This window comes from Charadrius vociferus, unplaced genomic scaffold (genome assembly GCF_000708025.1).
Source record: "Charadrius vociferus isolate BGI_N301 unplaced genomic scaffold, ASM70802v2 scaffold42, whole genome shotgun sequence".
In the NCBI taxonomy this organism is placed as follows: Eukaryota; Metazoa; Chordata; class Aves; order Charadriiformes; family Charadriidae; genus Charadrius; species Charadrius vociferus.
The window spans coordinates 1741391-1768689 of NW_009647469.1; the positions used below are offsets into that span (position 1 = coordinate 1741391).

The following is a 27299-nucleotide window of genomic DNA, read 5'->3' on the forward strand; positions in this document are numbered from 1 at the left end:
AAAAAAAAAAAAAAAAAAGAATTATTGTAACTACCCTTTCAGTCTAGTATTGCCATGTTTACACAGAACAGAACATATTAGGAAGGCTGATCTTGGTAGATATTGGAGGTTGAATAAAGTAGAGCTTCTTTGCAATTTAGAAGACTAATTTTAACCTCACTCATGCCCTTATAACACCATTATAACTTCTGTGAAGTCACCCTCTGATTTAAATTGCACTGAATACCAGAATCCCTTTGTGAACCTATCTCTGTGTCCCATTTCTGTCAATGATCTTAATCTAAGATCACAAAGCGATAATTTTTTTCTTTATCTGAACCAGTGATGCCACTAATGGAACAGGAAAAGAGATGTTATTGACCATCTGTGAAAGACCACAGTCAGAGCTAAAGCTTGACTATTTATCAACTGCAGTGGAGAGAGCAATGCACTGGGATAGCATATATCCTTGTTATAGCATATGAACTACAGTGAATTAAAACATCTTCTGCTGCCCCAAAGATTCATACATCTTGTACTTTTGCTTAGTTGGTATTGTTACTCCCAAATAACAACTACAGCTTGCTGGTACTCATTCATATTCTGAATCACTTGTAAATTACAATGTCATAGCCCAGTCTTCAATTTACAACTTGTGATTCAGAAAAGTGAAGTATTGACAAATGTCTTGATATTTTTAAAGTGTAGGTACTTATTTACTGCAAGAGAGCTATGTCCAAGAGTTGTCTTTGTGCTGAAGCACTGGACAGTAAAAATGTTGGACATAAACTTTAAGAGGAAACTATCCATGATTCTGCTCTTGCTGAGTAAACAGGTAACAACGTCAAACAGTTGACAAAATATCTGGAACTATAAAAGTGGCTTATGAGTCTACATTTCAGGACTGTGAAAAGCATTGGAATGATAATGTGTTTTCTCAGCTTAGTACCTACAAATCTTTCTGCTCTGATTGGATGTCATTGTAGTATTTTTCAATATGTTGACAGCAAACACGGCCATCTGTGTTGCTAACATATGTGCCCATAACACCAATTTTCTGTCACCACAGTACTTTCTTACTCCTTTTTCAAGTCTGGAAATGATTGAATCTGATGCTTCCTTGTAGTTCCTCTTAAGTGGAAAGAAGACTGAAATCTGGGTTTGATTGTGAAATATCAGTTTAGAAGCATCCAAAATGGAGACTACAGTAAACCAATAAAATAGCTATAGAGTTCGTTAGTCTTACTTAACAATCAAAATTTAGAATAATGTTCTGAACTGCATGTTTCTCCCATTCTGATAAGATGACTTGGAAATATGTATGTATGAAAGAAATTATAACAAAATGCATTGCATAACTTGCTTACTGAAATATATCCTCTTATTGTGTCATTGGCAACGCTGTGTAAATATCTTGAATGTGATATATGTATTAAATATTCATTAGCAAGCCAAATAATGCAGTAAGTATAAATAAAAACAATAACACATGGGTCTTTTCTTCAGTGCTCTGCATGAACATTCTTAGAGGCTTCAGGCAGATTTTTAATTTTAAAAGTTACATTCCATCCTAACTATCCTATCAGAGGAATCTTACATCCATCCAGACTCAGATAAATCTGTTTAACTAGTTGACTGTCTTAGGAGCTTGCTACATTTCTTTCTGTCTAAAATCCTTAGTAAGCAATAGTGGCAAAACCTCCTTATTGTTATTAAAACTTGATTTTTCATTACTGCTCATTCAGATTAGAACTCTTCAGAGTTCATTCGTTCGTTACATCTTATCTAAACTATTGAAATGAATGGTTCTGGGCTAGCTCTGAGAGCTGTCCCTTGGGTACCAGCTGGTATAGAATGTCACTTCTTGTGTTTAGTCGCAGAATGTGGTTTCTCATCTTTGTATTTTGGATTGTATATGTTCCCTGTATTTTGTAGGGGATACAGGTTATTTCCCTTCTTTTTTTTTTTTTTTTTTGTTTGGTTTGATTTTTTGTTATGAACTGTGAACCCTAAGCATTATATTAGAAATTATTTTCCTGCAGTAGTGTCATGAACTCTGGAATCAGCAACGCCCGTTTGGTTATTATTTCCCAGAGGTAAATTCATGAATGCCATGGGAGTAAAGTTCTTAGCCATCAGTTGGTAATTCTGGAGTATGTTCTTGACAGTTTGAGCTGAACCTGAGCTTTTGGTACTCATTTGGTATTGTAACTCCTTTACTAATGGGTATCATGGCTGGTTATCCCTCCAAATCTGTTTTTCAGTTAGATGTGCAGGGTAAATAAGATAAAGTTGGAGGAGTGTAATTTTAAAAGAGTCCAGTATAATTTTCATTATGTGAACTATATTCAGATACTATGTGACCTTTTATACACATACTGTAATAACAGTAATCAAAGCAGGGGCTTTAACATTCCTGAAAGTTTTCTCCACAGTTACTGACTTCTTATTTGATCTTAGGTGTGAAATGAGCGTGAAAAAAGAATAATTTGTCCATTTGATCAACAATGGCTTTAACCTAGTTGCCTAGGATCTTGACTTTCTGGATAGATCAACATTAAACATTGCATGTCACATATATAGTGAATTGAATTATTCTGTACTGGTGTGAATTATTACATGTTAGGTCATTCTTAACACATGGAAATGTTCCATATGTCCATTAAATATAAGATGTATCAAGGACCTATGCACACCAACTCTGTGCAATGGGTCAAATGTACCTAGATTTTCTACAGAGAAAAATGTGAACCCTATAGTTGGGGAAATCACTTTACTTTTCTCAGCCTATGTTTATTCCTTGATGAAATAATCGATAATGGTTTATTTATAAATAATGCTCTATAGTTAAAAGATTTTGTATTTCTGAAGTCCTCCGAGTTTTCAAGTAAAAACATACCATATCATTCTATTAGTCCGAGAAAATATCTGAACTTGTTCATATTAAGCATTTTTTATGTCAGTATACTTGCGTGTTTAATATTGCTTAGTATTTTCTGATAAATCTCATAAGAGATTTAGTTCAGTCCAAAATACACATAGTCCATAAGTTGTTTTATCAACAAAACACTATTTGGCAAGAAAAATAAATAAATAAATAAATAAATAAATAAATATGTGTGTGTATATATATATGGGTAGTCAGACATCAAATTTAGCCTTTTCCTTTCCTGCTGTCCTTTTCTTTTTTTTGTTTTTGTCCTTTATATTACTTGTACTGGGAACCCCAGAACTGGACATGGCACTCCAGATATGGCCTCACCAGTGCTGAGTGGAGGGCAAAGATCACCTCCCTTGACCTGTTGGCAACACTCCTATTGCATTTCAGGATAGTAGAACACTTGAGAGGACAAAAGGCAATGGGCACAGACTGAAGCCCAGGAGGCTCTCTCTGAACATGAGGAAACAATTCTACTGTGAGGGTGACTGAGCACCAGCAGAGGTTGCCCAGAGAGCCTATGGAGTCTCCATCCTTGGAGGTATTCAAAAGCTGTCTGGACATGGTCCTGGAAAACTGACTTTAGGTGACCCTGCTTGAGCAAGAGGATGGGACAAGATGACCTCCAGAGGTCCTTTCCCACCTCAACCATTCTGTGATTCTATGATTACTTACAACACGGACCTGAGGTAGCAAAAGCACATAAAAGTTGAAGGAACTCAGCCTTTTCATGCTTTTCCCCCTTGAAATCAAGCTACAAACTGATCTTAGATTCTCTCTGACAGATATGTTCATCTGTCAGTAGCGAGTGAAGCACCAGCTGGATTATGGCTTTTGTAACCTCTATCACTGTCCCATCAGCTGACCCAAAGACCAGCATGTCAGACAGACACATAAGGGAAAGATGGGAAGCACAAGACCAGTGAATGTGAGAAAAGGGATTGCACAAATGATTCTTTTTGTACATACACTCATGCCCAGGGGTTGTGTATAGATTCATGAAATTTCTTAAAAGTTATATGTGTATATTTTAAATAAATTTGTGTGAATTGTTGTCTCTGTAGGATTCAGTAGAGAGAGTTTTTTTATCTAGAAAATCTCAGTGCACTATATCTGTTGCATGTGGGTTGTGTGCGGGGAGCACTGAAATATAATAGTTCTGATACCTTATAAAACCTGTAGAGTGTTTCCACTTATCGTGAGTAGGGAGAAGAAAAATAAGGAAAAGAAAAAAATTATCTGAAAAGATACTTTTTTCTTATCAAAATGAAAATTTGTGGGAGGAAAAATGTCAATAGCAAAACAGTTTTTGAAAGCATTTCTCTTTTATAAACATGTATCAAAAACATGTATTGCTCAATTCAGCTTAAAATTCAGATAAATTCTGAAAGAAAAAATAAAAATATTTCATCTTTAAATTACGTTTTTTCAAAATATCTTCCTTATTTTTTCACAAAAACCTCAATTAAGTTTGCCCTGAAATCTCTTTGCCCTGAAATGATAGTTTTGGTGTCAAACCACTTGCAGCTCAGCTTTAATGTATTTCAATGCCTCAGTGCTTCTGAAAAATACGTTCTTAAAACCAAACATTAAAATATTTCGGGGAAAATACATGTTTACTGGAAAACCATGAGCATTTTTATCTGCATAGGAAAGATTCAAATACTTGCATACCTAAAAAGAGAATTTCTCCTTGTGTGCATTAAAATAGGATAGAAAAATAAGTGAACATAAAGAAAATCTCTTACTCAGGTTTCTTGGGCTTTAACAAATTTAAAAAAAAAGGATAGTCTTTCAACAGTTTAAATCTTGTTTTCTTTCCCTGTGGCTTACTGGATATTTTTGTATATGTGTCGTAAAATGTCTACTCGTGCCATGTTGTTAGATGCTTATCGGGCCAAATTTAGATGATGAATTTAAAGGACAGTGCCAAAGAATATCTATGAACTCAGGCTGGATCTTAAAATTAGAATTTGAAATATTAGCATAATTGTGCAGCCACAGAGAGTCTAGTTTTAGCTGTTTCCATAGTTCAGTGAAGTTGAGCTTCATTGAAAATACATATATCCATTACAAATTCCACTGAGACAGAGTAGCCTCGGAATATATTCTTGACGGTTGGATACAGTCAATGTTTGTGATGTCCTAGTGATGTGGTCCTCACCCTCAGTTATTTTTGCTGTATTTATTTGCAGAGGCTTATACTTTGGAAAGATAATTTGCATAATGATATACAGTATTGGAAAGATTATGTCAGTGATATGTTTGCATATTTATAGTACTGTTGCTGGTCAAAAATTTACATATGTTTTTTGTTCCAATTTCCAAGAAGATACATAGAAAATAAGTACGGAAATCAGCAGTATCCTCTGTGTTCTGGATTCTTAGCATTGTTGTAACCCCCAACAATAACTTCAGTTATTTGAAATACTATTACATTAGCTTGTGCAGGTTTTCCCGTCTGTACTCACAACAGTCTCTACCATAAACTTACAAAGTCTACTTAGAAGATCAGGGTAACCAATGTAGGAAGGTAAAGGTTAATCCTTGTTTTACATCTACAGACAGGTGAAAAACTTTGCCAAAGCAAAACATAACATTTGTGCTGAGCCAGGAATTAAATACAGACTTTCCAACATCCTTTTCCTTTCAGCTTGCTTCCTTCTATCTGAGGAGTGTTGTGATACATGTACATGAACACAACTTAGCTATTTTACAGTTAGAAAATTGAGCATTTTCTGTCACCTTTTACACAATGCTTAAAAAGGCTACAACTTCATTTTTGAAGGCATGAAAAAAATAAGTTAATCAATTGATCTACCTACTTCAAAACTTTTTTCCATTCACAGTTCTGAATAAGAGCTGTAGATTCAATTATACACAGACTATGGGTTTACATCTATTTTGATCCAATAACCTCTAATCATATGGAACAATCCGAGAAAGCAATGTCACTTAAGATGACGATATCAGCATAAAATCAACTATAATCAGTTTATTCAATTCTGCCTTAAAGTAGTCCAATTATTGAATTCCTTTCCAGTTTAAAGTTCTTGAATTATTTTTTTTGGAAGGAAGTTCTGCTCAAAGTTTCTTTCCCCTACATCTGCCCAGACTTTCTGCTTTGTTTGTCCTCAACTGGAAAAGGAAACATCTTTTTCTACCACTTATCTGGGAGAATTTTTGGACAAACCTCAAATGTAAATATTTGTGCTTTGAAAGTAACAGACATAAAGCTGATACAGTGCTAAATTGTTGGCCAGATGGCATAGTGGCAGCAATAAAAGCAGCCAAATGGGAGAGCTACATTTAATTCTGGACTTTGCAATATGGGTCTGCTGTTGGTGAGATTGATACTTTTTTATTTTTAGAGGGCATTGACCAGAAAGTGTTCTTGCCAATGCCAGCTGGCTTTATGAAGTGCATGCTGCCTCATCCAATCAAGATCCAAGACTGTCTGCAGCCATGACAATATTGTTGCCCATTATGTTGTTTTGTTTGGAAAAAGCAAAACATCCTGGAGTACATTGATTTATATCAGCTAAGGATTTGACCTCTGTAATCTTATTCATTCACATGAAGTAAATGAAGAAGAAATAGTGAAATTAATCTGCAAAGTTCAAAGTGGAAATTGCACACATTCATCTATATGCTGTTGTATGAATAGAGATGCAAAGCACTTAAGAAGCTCACAAACAGCCTTCTAGCGCCATTCATTTAGAGTTGGCTCGGGTGACTTCTCACGGCGACACAATTTGCCATTTAGATATAAAGCAAGGTTGAGACTTAAGCCCAGATTCCTGTGCCAGAAAGGCTATTTCTGTTAGACGTAGAGAGGAAATTGAAGAGTTGTACTTTCCCTGGTGAATCATAAGAATGACTATCTCCTATGAGAATCCCAATGCTGGCTGACAGCGCAGTCCATCAGAACCTGCAGGCCAGCCTGACCCTGCAGAAAATGGCCGTGCCATTTAGAGAGTATTTCTGGTAGAGAATTTTGATATTTTCATTATGGGATTCTCTTCTAAATGACCTGATATTTTCATTACGCGATTCTAATTTATTTCTGAATGACAATATTGTAAAAACTAGGGTTTAGAATGAAAAATTCTGGTATTTAATTTTAATTAAGTTTTGACTAAATAATATCAAGTTACTCTTTTTCTGTGTCGCCTAATTATCCCAAAACCTACGTTTTATGTTCTGCATGACACTGCACAATGCAAGAATAGAATTACATTAAGTGTCCAAAGCACTTTTTGCTTTAATACTTCCCATACTTTGGTATTGGCGAGAAAGAGAGGTGGTTAGGCAAAAATGTTACTTGTCTATGTGACACCTCTTAACAGTAGAACAGATGAAGTTTTGTTTCACCTTGGCACACTTTTTCATTAACATCTTAATATTTAAAACTTCTTTGGAACTGATAACAAACATCAGAGTGAGTGTCTTGATTTTCAGTCACAGCATTAAACACATTCTTAGATGAATATTTGAGAGAGTGCATAATAAGAATGAATTTGGCTGGCTGAAAAGACAATGCTGACTACTTTTAATCATCTTTCAATCACAGTACACTTTTGTGGGGCTGTGGTTTCTTCCAGGAAATCCATCAGGCTGTTTTCTCCTTGTGACCTTGAAAGTTACCCATCTGGTCTATAGCTGTAGAATAAAAGAATATGAATTACAGTTTGTGAACTCTTTTTAGAACTTTCTTGAGTCTCAAACAATGTATTCATGGACAATGCTGATAATGTTCTTATGATCAAAAAATATCTGTAAACTTGTGATTGACAGTGATGCAGTGACTCCTAAAAATGTAAGGTTTAGTGAATAGTAATTTGAACTCATTCTTCATCAGCTGCATAAAAAATATGTATCATAAATCCTTTGTTGTCTGTTGTATTTATGTGAGATATATGATCAAAACCAGACCTTTATTAAGCCTGAAGTATTTTTCTTTCTATTACCTTATTTTCAGAACGCCTTAAAGAGACTAAAGGAACATGAGCTGTAGCAAATCCATGTTCCTAATAACAAAAATGCATGCATTTTTCTCACAAGCAAAAAAAGCCCCAACCCCAATCTGAAGAAATATCCATCAATATTTGCCACAGTTGAGATGTGCTGAGAAGATCTTGAAAGGGACTGGAGCAAATGACCTGAATCTTTTAAAAAGGAATCTTTGCCCCAATCTGTAGTTTTCATCCCTGAAATGCATGCTGCATTCATCAACAGGGGAAAGCATTTTTCCATATGTAATATATTATTGCATGTTGATGGCTATCATAGCTAAAGTTTTGCACTTCAACTTTTGAAGAAAAAAGAATCAAACCACAAACAAACATGTTTTTCTGTGACATTATACTGTTATCTCATTCAGTAATAATTGTATAACAAGTCGATGGTTGTAATCAATTCCACAGGTAAGTATTCCAGTACTTTTTATGAGGCTGTAAATTTAAAGCACCTTTACTGTGTTAACTGCATTCTCAAATAATTACTGACATTTTGAGTCAAGTGTAAAGCAATAGTTTCACATTTCAGCAGCTCTTACACTTAAGCAATTCTCTTCAAGTTACATCACTGAATTACAGAGTAACTTTTAACCTAAAGGAACAGGCATAGTGTTGCAGAGGGCGATAATAGGAAATAAGCACCGATGTCTCCATATGAGTAGGTTTGTAATTTATGTAACAGATTTTTTTTGAAAAAATATATCTTTGTGCATTTGTGATATTTTTGCAGCAATTAGTTTACTATCAGTAAATGTCTCCTTTTAATTACTGTTTTAAAATAGCCATCAAATTCTATATTGTTTTGTAGACCACTGCACTTCAAACATTTTCCTACAATTGAAGAAAATGTATATTCTAATCTTACAGTAGTGTTACAGTTTTAAAAGGTTTTCAATATGAAATGTGAAAAAAGAAACAAACAAACACTCCCACCCCCCCATCTTTGGCATGAGTTTTAGTTATACAAGGTGGCTGTGTAGATAATTAGCCTTGGAGAGTAGTTCTGGACATGGACCTCATCTGTTATTTTGCCTCTAACTAACTTTTTATCAGTTTCCTCTTCAATTATCTCTAAATAGATTTCTTCCAACAATCTATTTGTCACAATGAAAACGTATGTAACCCTGATTAAAATGAAATAATGGAACAAATTGTGCTTTTATGTTCATTCATGCCTCTTTTTTCCGCCATCAAATCTATAGTACCTTTTCAAATATCTAATTTCTGAAAAAAAGCACCAAACAAAACCCAGTTTTCCCTTTCAAGGCCTTGTATTTTGAGCATGTGGCATGTTTATTATTGTAAGTTGCATAGCTACAGTGTTCAGCAAGAACAGCATTTGTTTCATTTAACTTGAGTGATCTAAAAGTTGTGTAGCTAATTTAAATTCCTCAATATTTAGTGAAGAATACTTCCATTCTATTAAATAGCTTCCTACACAGCATACATTTCTATAGTTCTGTCCTTCCACTTCTTGTAGAGAAGCTAAGTTGACTGAGATTTTATGCCTGGGTTTTTTTTGTCCAATTTATACAAAATGTATGAATCCTTTAAAAATCACTGTGCCTTTAAATTTAAGACATTTACGTTTAGGCAATAATTTGGACAATTTAGATGAATGAACAGTAAACAAACATTGAGAACTACATGATGCATAAGAATAATAAAAAATATTAAATGTATTACCTAATTTTAGAAAAAAATTCAACTTCATTTTTTTGAAAATATGTCATCATCAATATAGTTTTAGTGACCACTATAAAAATCCTTATTCCTAATTGCATGAATATCTGTATTTTCATATCTGCCCTGTTAGACTAGAACTGCTTGAAGTGTCTGGTTTATGTATTCATATACACTTAGAAATTTATCCTATTTTTCCAAGAGTTACTGCTGAATTTTCCTAAAATTTGATGCAGTGACTTTCCTTGTTCATGTTGGGCTAGAATCTTTTCTTGTGAACAGCTACTAAAAAGAAAATATTCACAATAACATTAATAATTAATTTTTTAAAAAATGATGGCAGATAAAGTCAATCAGAATGTGAGACTTAAGTCCCAAAGAGTTCTACTTTGATGCAATGTATGTATTAATAATTCAAATATTTATTGATGGTAATTTTTTCCTTTTTTATCTAATGAGTTCTATACAGAACACTGTGGTCTATTAGCAATATATGCAAAATGTTTCATCTAATCTTAGCAATAGGAATATTTTTCATTACTTAGAGGAAGACATTACTTCTTTTGCATCAGTGCTTTGTTAATACTAAAGCTTGATGTTTTGAAGGGTTCGTATATGCTTTAGCTATCAGGATGGCATTCTGGCATTTCAATGGCATTCTGGCAAAGATCCCATTGTAGACACAAACCTCTCTTTGTGCTGGGAAACAAAACAGAGAAAGCAATTTTTATAAATGGCTATGTCTACATTAGCAAATAGAATAGCACAAGAGGAATTGATCTGTATGGCGAAACAGTGCATGTTACGGTTGATTTTCACACTATATGCATTTTCTAGAGATTTACTGTGGACTGGCTCTAGTCTGATCCTGTGAACTGAGCTCCTGTTAGTTCAAGCTATCTAGGCATGCTTTTGGATCATATCCTTCATTTGAATTGTACTAAAAAGGGGTCCAACATATTTGCTTCAAGATAGTTCTTCCAAGGATAACAAAGTGCACTAATTAGGGTTAATAATGAGATTAATTTCTGTAGCTCATACCTTATGTGAACTGAAATACTAATGTAGATTCACCCAAAATGCTGTATAGAATGTGACAATTTATATCTATTGTGAACTATTCTGTAGTTCTAAAATATGTTTCTTTTTATATGTGGATATATATATATATGAAATACACTGGTGTGCCAGAACCTCAAGTGATATATGTAAATATATGAATGAGTATTGCTTAATTGGATTAATTGTTTCTATCACATCACATTTTGACCCACTTGGACTACAGACAATTAAAAGGTCATCACTCTGTAACCTATGAAAAATACGCATGAACAGTCTTTGTGGTTTCATCCTTTCTCTAAAGGCAGTTTTATGTAAATGACTCTGGAAGTAGGCCTATGAATGTATACCTCCTATTTGAAGGCCTTTTAGTGCCTGATAACTAGGATGAAGGATTATATTCTTTTCCTTTCAACACATTAAATTATTTTAATGATGTTCCAGATTCAAGAGAAGCTGCTGAGATTCTCAGCCCAAATATCTGGGCGATTGAGTTAACAGGATGGAAATGAGGGATTTTTTTGTTTGTTTTCAGATAATAATATTTAAGCCAATGAGAAACTTTAATGAAACAGTGTAGCAAATACACAAAGATAAAAATTTCTTGTGCTGAAAGGCAGGAGCTAACAGACAGAACTGCCCCTGTGAACTAATATGCCTGGGCTAGTTTGGGGTAGCAAATTTTCTGCTGAAATACAGAAGGAAAAGAAACCCAAACAAGCCCCTCCAGGAAAGACAGACTCTCCAAATATTTCACAAAAAGAGAAAGATCTGATCACAGAAAAGGGTGTAAGTAGTGAGTAGTATAAGATCCTGGAATGACACTTAGCTAAATAAATACTTTTCCAGTGCCTTAGCAGCAGATTTTGGTCAGACAAAAGTATTCAGAGGATTTTAATGAAAATTGTTAGAAAGGGTTGGAGTAGAATACTGGGATCTAATGCAATGAGTTCAGGAAAAAAACACTGGATTCACTGAAGTTGTGTTTAATCTACATGAAAGATTTAGGACAAGCATTTTTAAGAAAATAGAAAGAAATATGATAAAAATCTTATTTCATGTTATAATTGTTCTTGAGAAGACAAAGTGCTACTTCATCCATTTATTTCTTGTAGAAGAAAAATAAGAGAGCACTTCAGGGTTGTAGATGTTTGGTTCTTGTAATTCTCAGACAATGGGATACTGAAGTGATAACAAAAGTATATTTTTATGAGCAGACGAAAGAGTATAATAGAATTATTTTGACCATCTCTGCTACACATTCTCTTTTATTCTTGGTTTCTTTATGCTCATCTTTCAATAGGTACCAAGAAAAGCTCTTGTGAGATGCTAAGAATATTGCCTTCATTAAAAGCCTTGTAGATCTTGTTTAATTTTTCTAAATGAACTTGTGTGTTATGTTTTGATATGAGGATTCTATCACAAAAGAGTATTATATCTTTGAGAAAGGGATGTTCTTCATATTATTGGTGTCTTCTCTGTTGATATTCACAGAAATAATAGGCATGCCTTTTATTTGTTTACTTGTAACAAAGATGAGAGTTATTAGGAATCTACTAAATGAACATAGCTAGGTGAATGAAAAGGATTTTGGTCTGCTCAGAAGTCATTGTGTTTCAGAAAGGCAAATTTGGATAACAAGCAAGAGAGGATATTTGAGAAAAGCACTGAACTTAAAAGGAAAAATGTACGTTTGAATGTTACGGTAAAGATGCTCATAATGTAAAATGCATTATGAAATATTATCCCTGAATATCAAACCTTAACATGTAGCCTTGGGCTTAAGCAAATAGATATTAGTGGATTTGTATTTTATATTCATACAGAACAAACAAAATACTCTTCTGGTTCATGACCAGGAGCTCACTACTGCAACTAAATTTAATAAAAATGCTACCAAAATAAGTGGCAATAATGATGGAGAGTCTTTCTTTTGTGTGTAGAACTCTTACCTGACAGCTGAGCCAGTCACAGTTCATCATGGGTGATGTCTGCTACAGAGCTGTAATATCAGACTTTTTTTTTCCCCCAACTCCTGTTTCAAGTTGCGATTGTTACTACTTTTTGCTAAATTTAAAAGAAAAAGTTGATTATTCATTTCAATGTGTTTCTCCTCTTTTCCCCTCCTGTTGTAATACTTGTCTCAGGTGTTTCAGTATTCTCACTGAAAAATAATGCCTGTTTAATTTAATTTCCTGCCAATTTTGTATTAACCACAATGATAGAAATTTAGAACAGTAGAAATATGCGATTTGAATGGGGGAAGAGTTGTGTGGGTTGAAACTATTCATGCAGAATAGCAATTGTTCATTAATATTTTGTTTGTCTTCCAACAAGCTTCCAGCAATTAAGAATGAATAGAAAGAAAAGGATAATGACATGTTTTATCAAAATTCAAGTGCTAAAGAAACACTTTGAATTTATGTGATGAGTTGATGTATCTCTTCTGCCTATTTTTCAGATCTACCCTATACGTATCTCAGAGTTGCTGTGTTACTCTTACAAGCAGCTTGACATTGATTGGCATTCTGAAGCTAACAGGAATTACAATATTATTTAGGTTTGACTCATCACCAGTGCTTTTTATGCCTTGGCACAAACTGAAATACAGAAATTCCATTTGAACAGAAGAAAAATTTTCTTTACTATGAGCGTGGCAGAACTGTGGAACAGGTTGCTCAAAAAGGCTGTGGTCTTCATTCTTGATGACATCAAAAACCCGACTGATTACAGCCCTGGGCAAAGTTTTCTAAGTGACCCTACTTCAAGCAGGGTGGTTGGACTAGGTGCCCTCCAGAGCTGGCTCTTTGGCCAGCTTAAATCCTAGTGAATAGCTCAAAATATCACATGTTGTTAAAGTGGGAAGTCACCTGATTTGAGAGTTAGGAAAAAACAAGAACCTTAGTTCCTGATCTTTCAGGAATTTGGGTAATGCTTAAGGTAATGTAGAATGAATTAGTAGAAATATTTAAAACAGAATAGCTTGCTTTAGCTTAGTACTCAGTTTGGGCTTATTTTTTATGCTTCTCAACATATGAAGTTGCTTTTTGGATTGCATTTTACAGTTGTTTAAAACGTTTTCAAAATCCTAATTCTTTTGAAATGTAGGTGTTGTGACAGCAGGAAGGCCTGGTAGTATCTCACTGTTTTTATCCAAGTGCTAAGTAATTAAGAGAGAAAATCGCCAACTCTTCCTTGTTACACTTCAGTGCATCCACTTTGTATCCGGAATCAATTGCAAGGTAGCTGGCTGAGAAAGGGTTGATGGTTGCAACCCTAGCTCTCAATTAAATATAAAAAGAATTCACTCCCACCCCACCATTATAGTCCAAATGCACCAGGATTTGAACCAACAGTATTTACAAAGTTGATAGCAATTGCTAAACAAAAATCATGAAAGAATGTAATCTGTAAACAATGTGAAGTATCAGGAAATACAATGCAGGATTAGAAATTTTAGGAAATGAAAGTACTGCTCATCATGGCAAAAAAAGTGTCACAATTAAGCCTTGTTCGGCTGTAAGGATATACTGATTTTTCACTAAGTCTATCCACAGTCTGTTCCTAATGCCAAGCTCTGAAATTAGGGTTCTTCATGAATTAAAAGTATAACATGATTTTACTAGCTTGGATAGGAAAGAGTTAATACAGGCTAAGATAAACATGATACCACAGAATAGGTTAATAGGACTCAATTAAGATAGACTGCAAGAAGTATGTCTTTTGTATTGTAATGATTTTTGTTCTGCCGGGGAGGGGAAAATAAAATATCTAGTTTATGAAATACAGTTGAAACAACGAAGAAATGGTGATTTAGCTTTGGGGTATAATGCAAAGGTGTATCTTTGTATCCTAGTAAGGACTATCCTGACTAAGGGAATAGTAAAGTCTGAGGGTTGCTGTTTTCCCAGGAAGGACAAATTAAACAGGTAGTGGGCTTATTTGGGTAAAAGCAGCTGTACCATGTTGATTCACAGTGCTGGTAGGTGGAGCTATATTAATGTTGCGCACTGAAAATCACAGAATTCACAGAATGGTCAGGGTTGGAAGGGACCTTTGGAGATCATCTAGTCCAACCCCCCTGCCAGAGCAGGGTCACCTACAGCACGTTGCACAGGATAAATAAAGCTAAACATAACCCGCTCCTCTCGCCTCATGGGTATACGCCTTATTTTATCAGCACTTGGAAATTTTCCGTGTCCCTTTTCCTGCAAAATGTTACTGATGTAAATTTACCAACGGAAACACAAAATTAAGGATGTAGTCTGTTTCTCCTTGTTAAAATGCAGCTTATATCCTCATTTTTGGCAATGCAATAAATGTATGAGATTATCAGCATTTTACCGACAACTTTTTGGAAATTTTAATACTGGTATTCATCCTCCTTTCTTCCTTTTTATCTCATTAATATGCAGTTTTCTTTGAAACCTCAAATGTTTTACAGATTAGGATCTAAATGAAGATTAGAATACACGAAGAAAGTTCTTGTTTATGGAGGGGTTTTTTTGCATTCATAGCAACTGATGAATAAATAGCATTTATTATGTATCAACATTCTAGTGCTCATAACTTTCTTGATAGGGATTAAATCTTATTTTACTGAAATATTCCTGTTAGTAATGATTAAAGAACTACTATGAATTAGATAAACAATAACATGCATATACAGTTTTTTCAGACATTTTATAACAATCCCATACTTTTATGTTTTCATCAACTTTGTCTCTAAGATATCATAGTTATTTGGGTGTAAAAGAAAAAAAAGTGCCATAAGTAGTATAACCTCAATTTTCAAAGCATATGAAAACTCAATATCTTTTATGACTGATAGTTCTGTTATGACTATTGTGATGTTTATCCAGAGTATACTGTTTTACATATTAGACAAGATGACATGTCAGAAAGGAGACAGGAAATCACAGTGTGGATATCCAATCTTTTCTGTTCTTAAAATCCATTAAATTAATCAAATACAGTGTTCCTTAACTATGCAGGTAACAAACATATATGTGATCAAGGTCTATTTCTTTTTATCAGAAAAGCACAGGCCATGATATTGTTCCACGAGGTATGATGTGTTCTGAATTTGCAATACATTTGCCTGAGAAGATCTAGTTCTCAGAAGCAATGCAACATAGAGGTCAGAATTCTGATGTTTGTACTGGAAGCAGAAGTGTAATAAGTGCTGCAGGATAACAACATGCACATCATTCTTTCAGAAAAGATTTTGCCAGCATTCTATCATACTCATTGATATTCTGTGGAATGGGCTGAATTGGCTCTACTGAACTGAATACTATGTGTGTTAGCTTTGTGTCAGATAATTCCTACTCAGGAATCTTTGATAGTTCTTTCAAAAACTTATTTTAAATAACATGACTACCTTTCTTGTGGTAAGTACAGCTGTGATAAGCGGGTGTTCTATGCTTATGATCTAGTTTTCCAAAAAATCTAAGGGAAAGGGAACAGAAAGTTTTAAATACTTGATAATTTCATATAATCCCCATTTTAAGTTGCATCACTCTGTTCTTGCACTGTAGATGATGCAAAGTTTTTTTGGTGCAGCATGTCTTTGCCACAAAGTGACCCCAGGCAGGTGATTATATCTGGAAAAGTAGGTGGAATTGATTCATCACAGTCATTGAAAAAAATGTCACCTTAAAAACCTTTAAGCAGAACCCCAGGGAGGGGGTGGTAATATTCACCTCTTCAGATTAAATCTCTAACAAGAATTTTCAGACATTATCCCAAAGTGGTTTTTAGAACCCTTTGTAAGTAAGACCAACATGTAGGAGTGTGGTAACCATGAACTACAAGCTTTGCATCCCACCCTTGAATTCTGTGGGGTCTGTGGGTGTCTGTAAGTGTCATACTCTCCAGTTATCCACGGTCAGAGCTGCAGCTGTGTTTTTGCAAGGAAAAACACGGATAAGGGGCAGGGTCTTCATACTTTAAGGGTAGGTTCCATTGAGCTTAGCTCTGAGTTACAGGGCATAATTTTACTACTTCACAGGCAATCTGTGACCAAAAGTCCTCAGCATCTTTTAAAAAGTGATTGCTAAACTGTGGCCTGTGGTTCCTTGGGAGTCTAAGAATTATCAGGTTATCATAGAATCATAGACTTATACAATCTTCACGGTTGGAAGAGACATTTAAGATCATCAAGTCCAACCGTTAACCTAACACTGTGAAGTCTACCACTAAACCATGTCCCTCAGCACTATGTCTTCTACAAATGAAAGTTTAGGAGCCTTTTTAATATATACATTAGATACCATCAGTATTCAGTAATACGCAACTTCTTAAAATGGAACTTCACTAAACTCTGTAGGAATCGATGGTCTTGCACCTTTTTACACCATGTAAAATTTCTCACATTTTATTCCTGAAATGTGTATGTTATGTACGTACTTACTAGTACATACTAAGTATGTTTACTGGTGTGCTTAAATATTTAATATGAGAGACAATGTACAAATAACTCTTGCTTGTCTGTGTGATTACACAACAACATATTTTACCATATCTTTTCAAAGATAAGCTGAGTGATTTACACTAGATCTTACTTTAAAGCAAAATACAGTTTCCCAGCAAGAACTGGTATACGGATATTCCTTACATACCCAGCTAGTTTAATTGAAAGCAGATTTCTTCTATTCCAAACCTACATATTTATTTTCACTAAGTACTATTTAGCATACTAGGATAGTACATATACCCACATATTTACCTACACGTATACCCATATACCACCCATGCAGCCTGAACCACTTGACTGCACAGAAGGAGGAACAACCAGAGGATGTGCTCACTGGAGAGGCTCCCAAGTTAGGGAAGACTGTAGGCTTGTGACATCTTGCAACAAAAGGCAGGCAACTCTTCCACCCGCAGATTTGCAACTGCGGAATAGGGTCAGTGCCCTCGCGGAAGACAGTAGGGTAGAAACTCTGCCTGAGGAAGCATCAGAGTGACAGACCACCTACTAAAGAGGGTGGAGATCCCATCTGCTGACCTGAGCTGCTGTTTAGGGAGGTTTCCAGTGTGCCAGGTGCTCAAATGCAGGATGCCTTGCAGACACTCCTAAGGCTTATTCACTCATTGGACTATTGTCTGTTGCTCCTCATCTACATGGGCACCAGTGGTACTGTGAAGATGTTGACTGTATCAAGGGTCACTACACGGTTCTAAGGAGAGAGAGCGAAGGGCACATGGGACTTCAAGGTGTCTCCTCAGTCCTCACAGTGAAAACCTTGGGAAGGAGCAGGTAGGTCCTGTGGGGTGGTGGTTTTGCTTTTAGACTAATGGATCCCCTTTTGGAGGACTGAGGACATAGCATCCACCTGAAAAAGCTGGCAACAGCATCTTTGGCCACAGTCAAATTAGGAAGTGGTGGGCAGGGGTGGACAGCAAAGGGTGCAAGGTGGTAGGTACAAGAGAGTCCTCTAGAATAATAAAACAGAGTGAAAGAGGGTCCACCTCATGGTTGTCATATGTACAGAAATGTGTGCAGCCTGGGAAACAAGCAAGAGGAACTGTAGCTCTGTGCATGGGATCAGAATCACGACATTGTTCAAATTACTGTGCTGTGGTGGGACAATTCAGGCATCTAGAGTACAAGCTCTTCAGGAAAGACAGGTGGACATGCTAGAAAGTTCTGTCAACAGTACTACTTATAGGAGGCAAAACTTGATCTTAGGATCCATCTGGGCATTGCACCAATGACTTAAGTGTGAGTGATGAGAAATTCTTTTCTTATGTCCTTAGGTAGTTCTCTGAGTTGCTTCTTTAATAATGGTAGAAGTACAATTTAGATTGTACTAGCAACTTTGGCATAGTTTGTAAATAGTGAATCCATATTTTCCAAACAAATATATCTCATTTCTAATGTTAGTGGGAATGGCAGATGGTAACCTGACATGATAATAATGTGATGAAATAAATGTAACTTCAGTGTCAAGACAGTGGAAGGATCCTGTGAGTTTGGTCAGTGTAATGAGAATAGTAAACTTTACTGGACTGGTGAAACACTAACTTCTACTTGCAAGTATTCTTAAGTGATCTGAGAATAGTCATATTGGAAAGAAACATCAAAGCCTGTTTACAAGATATGAAAGATTGTCTTTGTTTGACATCTTTTTATATACTTAGAAGTACATCTGTGGAAAGCACATGAAGGGAAATCACTACTTCCATAAGTTAAAAAAAAGACAAAATTGGTTGCTCACATATAAACCCATAGTTTAGATAAAGACACTTTACCTTTCTTTATATTTATTTAGTTGTTTCTCTGAGGGAACTAAGGTGTGTTTAAATTATGAATAACGCAATACACAAGCTATTATTGAAATATGAAAATGCAATGCAGATGATGCAGATGTTTTGCAGGACAGACTACGCAAAAGGGCTTTATCCTTCCTACATGATTCAGAACAAGTAGGAAAGCTTTTAGAATTCCTGTGTCATCCAACAGAGGGATTCCTTCTGAATACTTTTGGAAAGGAAAGATCTTATTGAGCACCTATGGGGAAAAGATATTCAAATTGTATATTATATATATAGGGTCTTAAGATAGCAGTTCTAATCCTCCTCTATGCTTTCTACTATTTCCACATTAGTGAAAGGAGCAGCAACTTTAAACTATTTTACTGTGCTCTTTTAATGTTGCTTATTTGTGCTCTCTCGTCTTTTGTTTTACTCTTCTATTCTCCTTGCATTTGATATGATATGAATCTCTAAATTAAGTTGGTACAAGAGTGCTTTGCCGTTGAAGAATAGAAGGAAACTTTAAAAGGTCAAAAACTCACCATGAGAATACCATGACTCTCCCCTAAGAATTGTCGTATATTTCTAGCAACACTCACATTTATAAACTTTTGATCTGCTTGTACCAGGAAGATTTAGTATTATATTTGTAGTCCAACCTATTTATCATCGGCACTGAATATCTTTATGTCTTCAAAACTTTGTATCGTCAAAAAAAAAAAAAATTGTAATAATTCTAACCAAAACTCCACCCACCCCTCTACTTAATGAGGTCTACTCTTCAGGGCTCGTGTAAGTGTTTGTAGTTGCTGTTTCCTCCCTTCTAGCCTGCATACGTACATATGCACCCTATAGTGACCAGAGGTGCCAGGGATGGGGGTGATGAATGCCTGTGTCTCATTTTAACGTAGGGTTTGACACACATGTGAATATAAAGGCGGGCAGCACTCTCAGACCTCACAATTTAAACATAGGAAAGTTTGTATAGTGTAATATAAAATGGATCTATCAGTGTTTGTTTTGGAAGGTGCTTTCTAGAGCATCAGATATTTCTCTGTGGTTTTCTAGACTTGGGAACAGTAAGTGATTTCAAATGCATCATTAAGTTATTTGAAATGTATCATTACTGCTTGAGTGTAGTTCAAATCATAGGAGAATCCCCTAGCTTCTTACTGAAAGTCCCGCCTGCCCTCAGTGTCCTCTGGAATGCGAAGGATCGACTCTCCCACTTCCCGGGATGCTCACTGGTGCCAGGGTTCAGCGTGTAGGCTTCCAGAGCAACAGTAATATCTGTCATTTTGAATGAATACAAATCTCTAACAATCTATGTTTGCACAGTCCCAGTGAAAACATGTGGTGTCAGCTGTGCTCGCAGTACTTTAAAGGCTTTATTAAGTCAGCTGGCAACACACCCTGTCTCCAGGCGCTGAATTTTATGGCAAAGGAGCTAAGAGGCTGAACCCTTCCCCACCCCCTCTTTTTTTTTTTTTCTTTTTCTTTTTCTTCCCCCCCCCTCTTTTCTCATGTCAACTAGCTTTCAAAATCACAGGAAGTGATTATATGAAAGGCTTATGGGTGTGCTGCTAATATCCACAGTATAGTTTACAGGTGAGCATTTATACCCACCCACACGGTCTTACACATACACACACACACACTGCCAAGTACCTTTGTGCAGTCTGATATAAACTCCATTCAAATTATTACTATTGGGTAAAAGAGAAACTGTACAGAATTTATAAAGAATTATAAACCAGATTTCTTATCCCATGCAGCCATTTGAAAGGAGACTATGCAAAACTGCATGAAGGTTCTGGACCGCATATCCCAGGAAAAATCCACAGATATTCTGTCCAGTGGCCTTTTCAGGACTGTACTTGCTGTTTGCTTTAATGTAGACAAAACTGTTTAATTGGTAAATGTTAAAATATTAGTTTGCTTAAGTCATGTTTTGAGAATCAGATGTTCAAAGACTGAACTTTTCAGTGACATTCAGAATCTTTTCTCTTGCAGCCATTTCGTAGAGTGACGTTTTCTGTTGTGAGTCAGCCTCAGGACCCGCATCAAGGGTCATTGCAGAGTTGCTATGACAGCGGTCTGGAGGAGTCAGAAACACCAAGCAGTAAGAGTTCATCAGGGCCAAGACTGGGTGCCCTTCCACTCCCAGAGGACAACTACGAAAGGACTACGCCGGATGGCAGTGTTGGTGAGGCAGAGCATATGGAAAATGGTAGGGGCAAACATGACATTCACACACATAATCTCACTAGCAAGTGATACTAAGTAGACTTTTGAAAGGTCAGTCCAATAAATAAATAAATAAATATATTAAATAGTTAAAATTGTAATTATTTTATTTTAAAGTTTGTTAAAATGCAGATATACAAAATAATGGAACATAACACTACTAATAAAACCAGCACTTTCTTCTCTTTACATGATTTAAAAACTATACTGCAGAAGCAGTTAAAACATTGAAAAGAATACCAGTAGAGGGCTGGGGAGATGGTAATTGAATTAAATTCCATACTTTTCCTTTTAGATAAAAGACCATAAAGGACATTTATTCTCTTTTCCTTCCATTTTTGGTTCAACAACTGCTTAAGAAATTTCCCGGAACGTAATATGTACAGCATCAGCAAAAGAAAGTAGGATTTAAAAACCCCACTCTAGAGAATTCCCTTTACCCAAAAACATTATATAGACTGTTTTCAAAATAACACTGAGTGTCAAAGCCATTCTTCATTATTTGGAAAGGAAGAACATTCCTTTTCTTCACACTTTATTTTATACAGTACTTTTAGAATATCTCATTTAAATTCAGGGTCTATTTTAGAGGGGAAAAATGCTGAATCCTTATTTATTCTATAGTAATCCTCCAGCTATTAAAAATTAAAGGTAAACTAAATCAAAGGTTTTGTTTTCTTTTCTATCTAAAAGTATTTAGAATTTAAAAAAAAAATCTTTTCAATTTGAAATGTTTTTTATAAAACCTGAATGTTTTACTGTTCTCCACTTACTGGCTTTCATCTAAAATTTTATGAAGTCAGACACTGACTTCACTGTCTTTTCATTTGCCCATAAACCATAAAATAAATTATTCTATGTCAAAGTGTACATACTTTTGATAACCAATGAAATAATGGATTTGCCAATCCAATTGGAATTGTTGGGTACATGCAAGAAGGGTGGTATATTTTCTGTTATAGAATGAATAAATTAGTTTGGCTAAGTGCATGTTTTAGTTTATCCAGTGCTGTAATCTCTGAAAATTGTTCTTGGGTTTTTGTCTTTCCTGAGATAGACATGTTAACCCAATAAAAGTGTGTTATTCTCCATGGTAAGATATTGCCAAATCCGGTATGTATGACTGAAGAATGGCTACAGCAGTCTACATATGCTTATAATGTATATCCCAACAGCTAATGACTAATTGACCAAAAAGAAAGATGGTATTATCCATCTAAAAAGAAAATCTATTAGGTTATGTATGTGTATCAGTGTGTGTCTATATATTCTCCTTGATTATTTATATGAATATCTCTTTACATTTCATTTTTCTGGGTGTGTGGTAGGGGAGAAAGTGATACTGGTATTACTAAAAAAATGTCAGAAAAAAGTTTCCAGACTTTGTGCCTAAATTGGGATGATTATTTTATTGTCTGTTTTGTAGTGAGATTTTGTGGTTAAGATAATGAAACTGAACAATTTGTTAATTCCCTGGACATATAGCAGTGAAGTAGATTGCTAAACATTAAATCATGCTAACATGCAGTATGCCTGAACCATACTGGGAAAACTGTAAAGCCACAATTGAATATCATTTTTAATATATTCAGTAGCCACTGAAAATCGTTATGCTTATTGAAGTGTAACTGAAAATGAAGAGAGCTTGAATGGTGGCAAAAATTAAAGCAAACCAGTTATTTCAGTTTTTGTGTTGATGCGAAAACTGGCATTAAAGTATTTTAGATATTACTTTGGTTTCTTTGAAAGATTATATTTTATATTTTAAGTTTGGTAGGATGAATTTGTTGGATTCAGTTTTAAAAATAGTATTGTATAGATAGAATACATAGACAGAAACATAGAGCTAGATAAATATATTATTCCATGAAAAAGTGAATGAAAACAAAATTATCATGAAAAAAATTTGCATGGCAGGACTTGCGTATACTATTTAGGAATTCCGTCTCCTTTATAAAACCTTGAACTGAGACCTTTGAAAGGTGGGAGACATTGTGATAAAAATTATACTCTACAAACTTTTGGATTTTGCTGTCACATTTTAAAAACAAGATTTCAACAGTGCCATGTCATATGCCTCCAGAAATTTTTGTTAACATTAATCTATAAATAATGACAAAATAGGATGGAATGTACTTTTGTTCCTACATATAGGTAACAACTGACATTTGAGTGAGAGTTTTCTGCGATCTGATTCTGAAGTCCACTTGTATTTTAACTATTTTAGGCACAATTGTATTGTTCAAAATCTAATAATGTAATCTTCAATATTAATGGATCATTCTGACAGAAATAGAATTGGAATTGAAACCTGTCAAGTGCTCGTTTGTCACATTTAATTGGAATCTAAGTAATCTGCAGTGTTTAGCCTGGTTAGGATTTAATCAGAATTTATGCTGGATTTTCATGCAGATTTTCCATGGAAACAGCACTTTGGAAGCTGTCTTAGTTATTAATTGCTATTACTTCAAATATTTACCATTTAATTTTAGTTGGTGTGAAACAATGCAGTTATAACTAATTGCTTTGGATTTCTTTCTTTTAAAGTTTGAAATTATAATTTTCAGCATAGTACGCTAAACCCTCTGATACATCTGATACTTTTTTTTGCAAGCTAAGATGACTAAGGAGAACAAGTAATTTTTATAGTTAAGGCAAATGTGAGAACATTGAGTTGACTGTCAGAGTAAATAGGAAATTCAGCTCTCTGTTTGCTGGTAAGAGGCCTCTTTCTGTTTTCTCAGGCGAGGATAAAATGCTGGAAAGAAAAAAAAAAAAAGGTAAGGGGGTTGGTTTTCTTAGAATATGCTGTACATTACCTACCAGCCTACATGACTGTCAGATGTAGATTGAAGTTTTGTTCTGATGATTAGCTGTGGTGTCAGATGCTGGAGAAAAAAAAAGGGGGGGGAAGAAAAAAAGAAATGTTAGCAGATTGACTGTGAAAATTCAGTATGCAAAGATCTTGTTAATTAGTAAAATCTGCAGAACCAGAAGTAAGTTCTGAGTTAATTTATCCCCTGCCCATGGAGCTTTCCTTACAAGGAAATTCTGCTCATATGTGCAGGCTGCTTCTCTAATTTTGCTGTTAGAATGGCACTGTCTTAACGTAAATTGCACAATAATTTTCTCAAGAACATTTTTATTACATTTGTATTTGTATATCAAGGGTAAAGACATTACCATGGTAAATGAGTTTCCTGGTCCTTAGTCATAGCCTTCTGGTTTTGACAATGCCGAATACCATGTATCTCAGAGGAATGTTAAAAAAAGCCCCTGTGGCAGATTTTCCAGAATTCCCTATCCTCTTGACTCTAATAGTTAATAGTCAGCGTGTGTTTAAATTGTGATTTTCTAAATAATAATAATAACAACAACAACCACGACCTAATTTATCACAAGACATTAACCCTCTTCGAGTTACTGGCCTGAAGGATATCTTTCGACAGGAAATTCCTCTGAAAGCTATTGAAATATTTTTTTCATTTTTTTCCCTCTTATTTAACAGTTTTTGTGACTGTTCCTTTTTATCATTAAGAGAAAGAATATGGAAGTATCACATTTTATTTTTTAAATACTGTGGATTATTATGTATTCCTATCTTTCCTCTAAACTATATATACGTATTCCCAGGTTTTTAAGTCTTTGGTCATCACATAGCTGTTATTTTTTTTCTTTCCATAAATTTCTGTTTCTTCTAATGAAGGTAGGGATAGCTGGAGATGTATTATCACCATCAGTGGAATCAACAATACAGCCTTTTCATATTAATTCCTGTTATTAATTACACATACGATCTCTAAGCAGAGTTTTTCATTGTTCTGTTTCATATTCATTCATCTGGTTCTGTCAGGTCTCTGTCATGGTTCTTGCAGCCTTTTTAGACATATTTCATTATATTCCTGTTTGGTTTTTTCCCCCAGATTTCTGTACACTTGCTATTTATTTATACACATATTGGTCTAATCAGTTTTAATTTTTGTTGAATTTAACTAGAGTACCTACAGTGGTGAAACAGCAGCGCTGTAGATTTTGGCTCATATGTTCTTCCCTGGAGATTTGTTTCCATGCAGTCATAATTAGACTGTTCGCCACCCCTGAGATACCTGTGATAAAGCTAGCTCAGGTATTTATACATGAACATATCTTTGGTCTGCAGCACAGTATTCTTAGTTAGCCCATGTCTCAGTATCAGATATGTAAGGGTTGGAGAACAACAGTCACCTCTGTGAAAGAGGGAAAATATGGAAATAGTTTACATGTTCCATTTTTACAGGCAGAAATGGAGTAAAGAAAGATAAAGTGACATGTCTGAAGGCACAGCGGAGGTAAGGGGCAGAGCTTGAAAAGGAGCTCAGAATTTTTGTGATTCAGTTACTTGACTCCCAGAAAGAAATCAGTAGATAACTATCACTCTGGCTGACACATGGAGAACTAAAAAGCAAGGAACAGAAGTGCATTATCTCGGTTCATATAGTCTGATATGTTCTCAATGACAATTTCAGATTTAGACTGTAAGTGTCAAAGTTCCATTGTCAATATAGAGAAGGGGTTCATGGTACGAGAGAGGATGACTTGAAAATGTGAAAGGAATTTTGACAATTAATAAATGTAATTAATTTTATCTATAAGACCATTCTCTCACTTTTATTTGTAAGATAGAATGTTAGTCTGTTCTCTGGACCAAAGTCTTAATAAAGTGAAAAAAAAAGGATCTATTAGTTTACAGAATCCGTGTTTACAGAATCCATTTCCCTTTAGCTTTTTGCAGTTCAAATAACACAGGTTAATGTTCTTGAAGACTTAAATGTCCTTGTTGTAAACATCGCAAACCAGACATTCATTGAGTTATTCCATAGAATTACTGTGCTTTTGCAGTTCCCATTATTTTCAGATGTTCTGTTCTCTTGAATTCAGGTCCTAAAATTGCATGTGAATAATTTTGTTTTTAAAATTGTGTCCTGAAAATGTTAATGTAAGTAGTCCATCTGAGAGGTTGAGTCAGTAAAGGTTTTCAATGTAGTGATTACATGCTAATAGTTCATTTTTGGTTTGTTTTTTTCTTTCAGTGCTGCTACATCCACTTTTTCTTAAATGTTACCCTCCATGCATAAACCTAAAATACCAGAAAGTGCTGCACAAATTATTATATAATACATATACATAAGAATTTTTGTCCTTTCTGATAAATCCTAACCTATAATTAGGCACACAATGAACTCTGGATTCTGTAAACCTGGCAACATATACGGGTAATGTTTTGGAACACACACACATTCAGTGATGGATTATGTCTTGAACCAGTTTGTTTTGAGAAAGGAGTATTCTGATAAGATCCATAAAAAAGACATTTTATAAAAGGAAAAAAAAAAACAACAAACCCAGTTCCTAAAACAGAAGACACACTGTGCAGGGATCCCTGTTATACTGGTGTCATCTTATGCAAGGCAATGAACCTGGCTGGGAAGGCCATTGGCTGTTTTCCTCCTTGATTTTTTTTCCTTTTTAATCTTTTACCATGTTCCTTTAGATGACCTTACCCCATATGTCTGTGGATTTCTTCAGCAGAGGAATATGTGGTTTGCTAACTTATGTGCACAGTAATACCATATAGTTTCAAAACTATATGGTATTTGTTGCTTAAGTTATTGGCATTTTGAAGTGTTACATATGTACACTTGCAATATAAATGAGGGAAGGATATTTTGATTGTGTTACAAATTCCTAGTGCTGAGATATATTTTCACGTATATTTTTACTTTACTAGGTTAATAACATATTACAGGAGGATGAGCAATTATTTTAGGTTGTGCATTGTATGTCATTGCACTAAGGCGTATTGTATCTTACCTACTATTCTATGTTTCCATTGTATTTCAAATGCATTATGCAAAGTAAAGTACCAAACACAGGCTAACTGTGAGCAGAAATTACTCTTGCTGAAGCTGCCAGAGCAGCATATTGTTTATGTCCTCTCTCCTTACCTTTTTGTTTTCCATGACCCTCCAGAGAAATACCAACAGCTTCTCTATGCTGTCTATTCATGAAGTATACCTGAGTATCACTGTGAATTGTTTTCAGCTTGATCAGGATTTTGGCTGCTCAGAGAACGT

General features: G+C 35.0%; 1 protein-coding gene across 1 annotated transcript in view; it reads left to right on the forward strand.

Moving 5' to 3' along the window:
* PCDH7 (protocadherin 7) overlaps positions 1-27299 on the forward strand; it is a 288155-nt gene that overhangs the window by 116479 nt on the left and 144377 nt on the right. The window contains exon 4 of the mRNA XM_009880708.1: positions 20953-21169. Coding sequence (XP_009879010.1) covers positions 20953-21169 — 217 coding nt within the window. The remainder of the gene's footprint in view (positions 1-20952; positions 21170-27299) is intronic.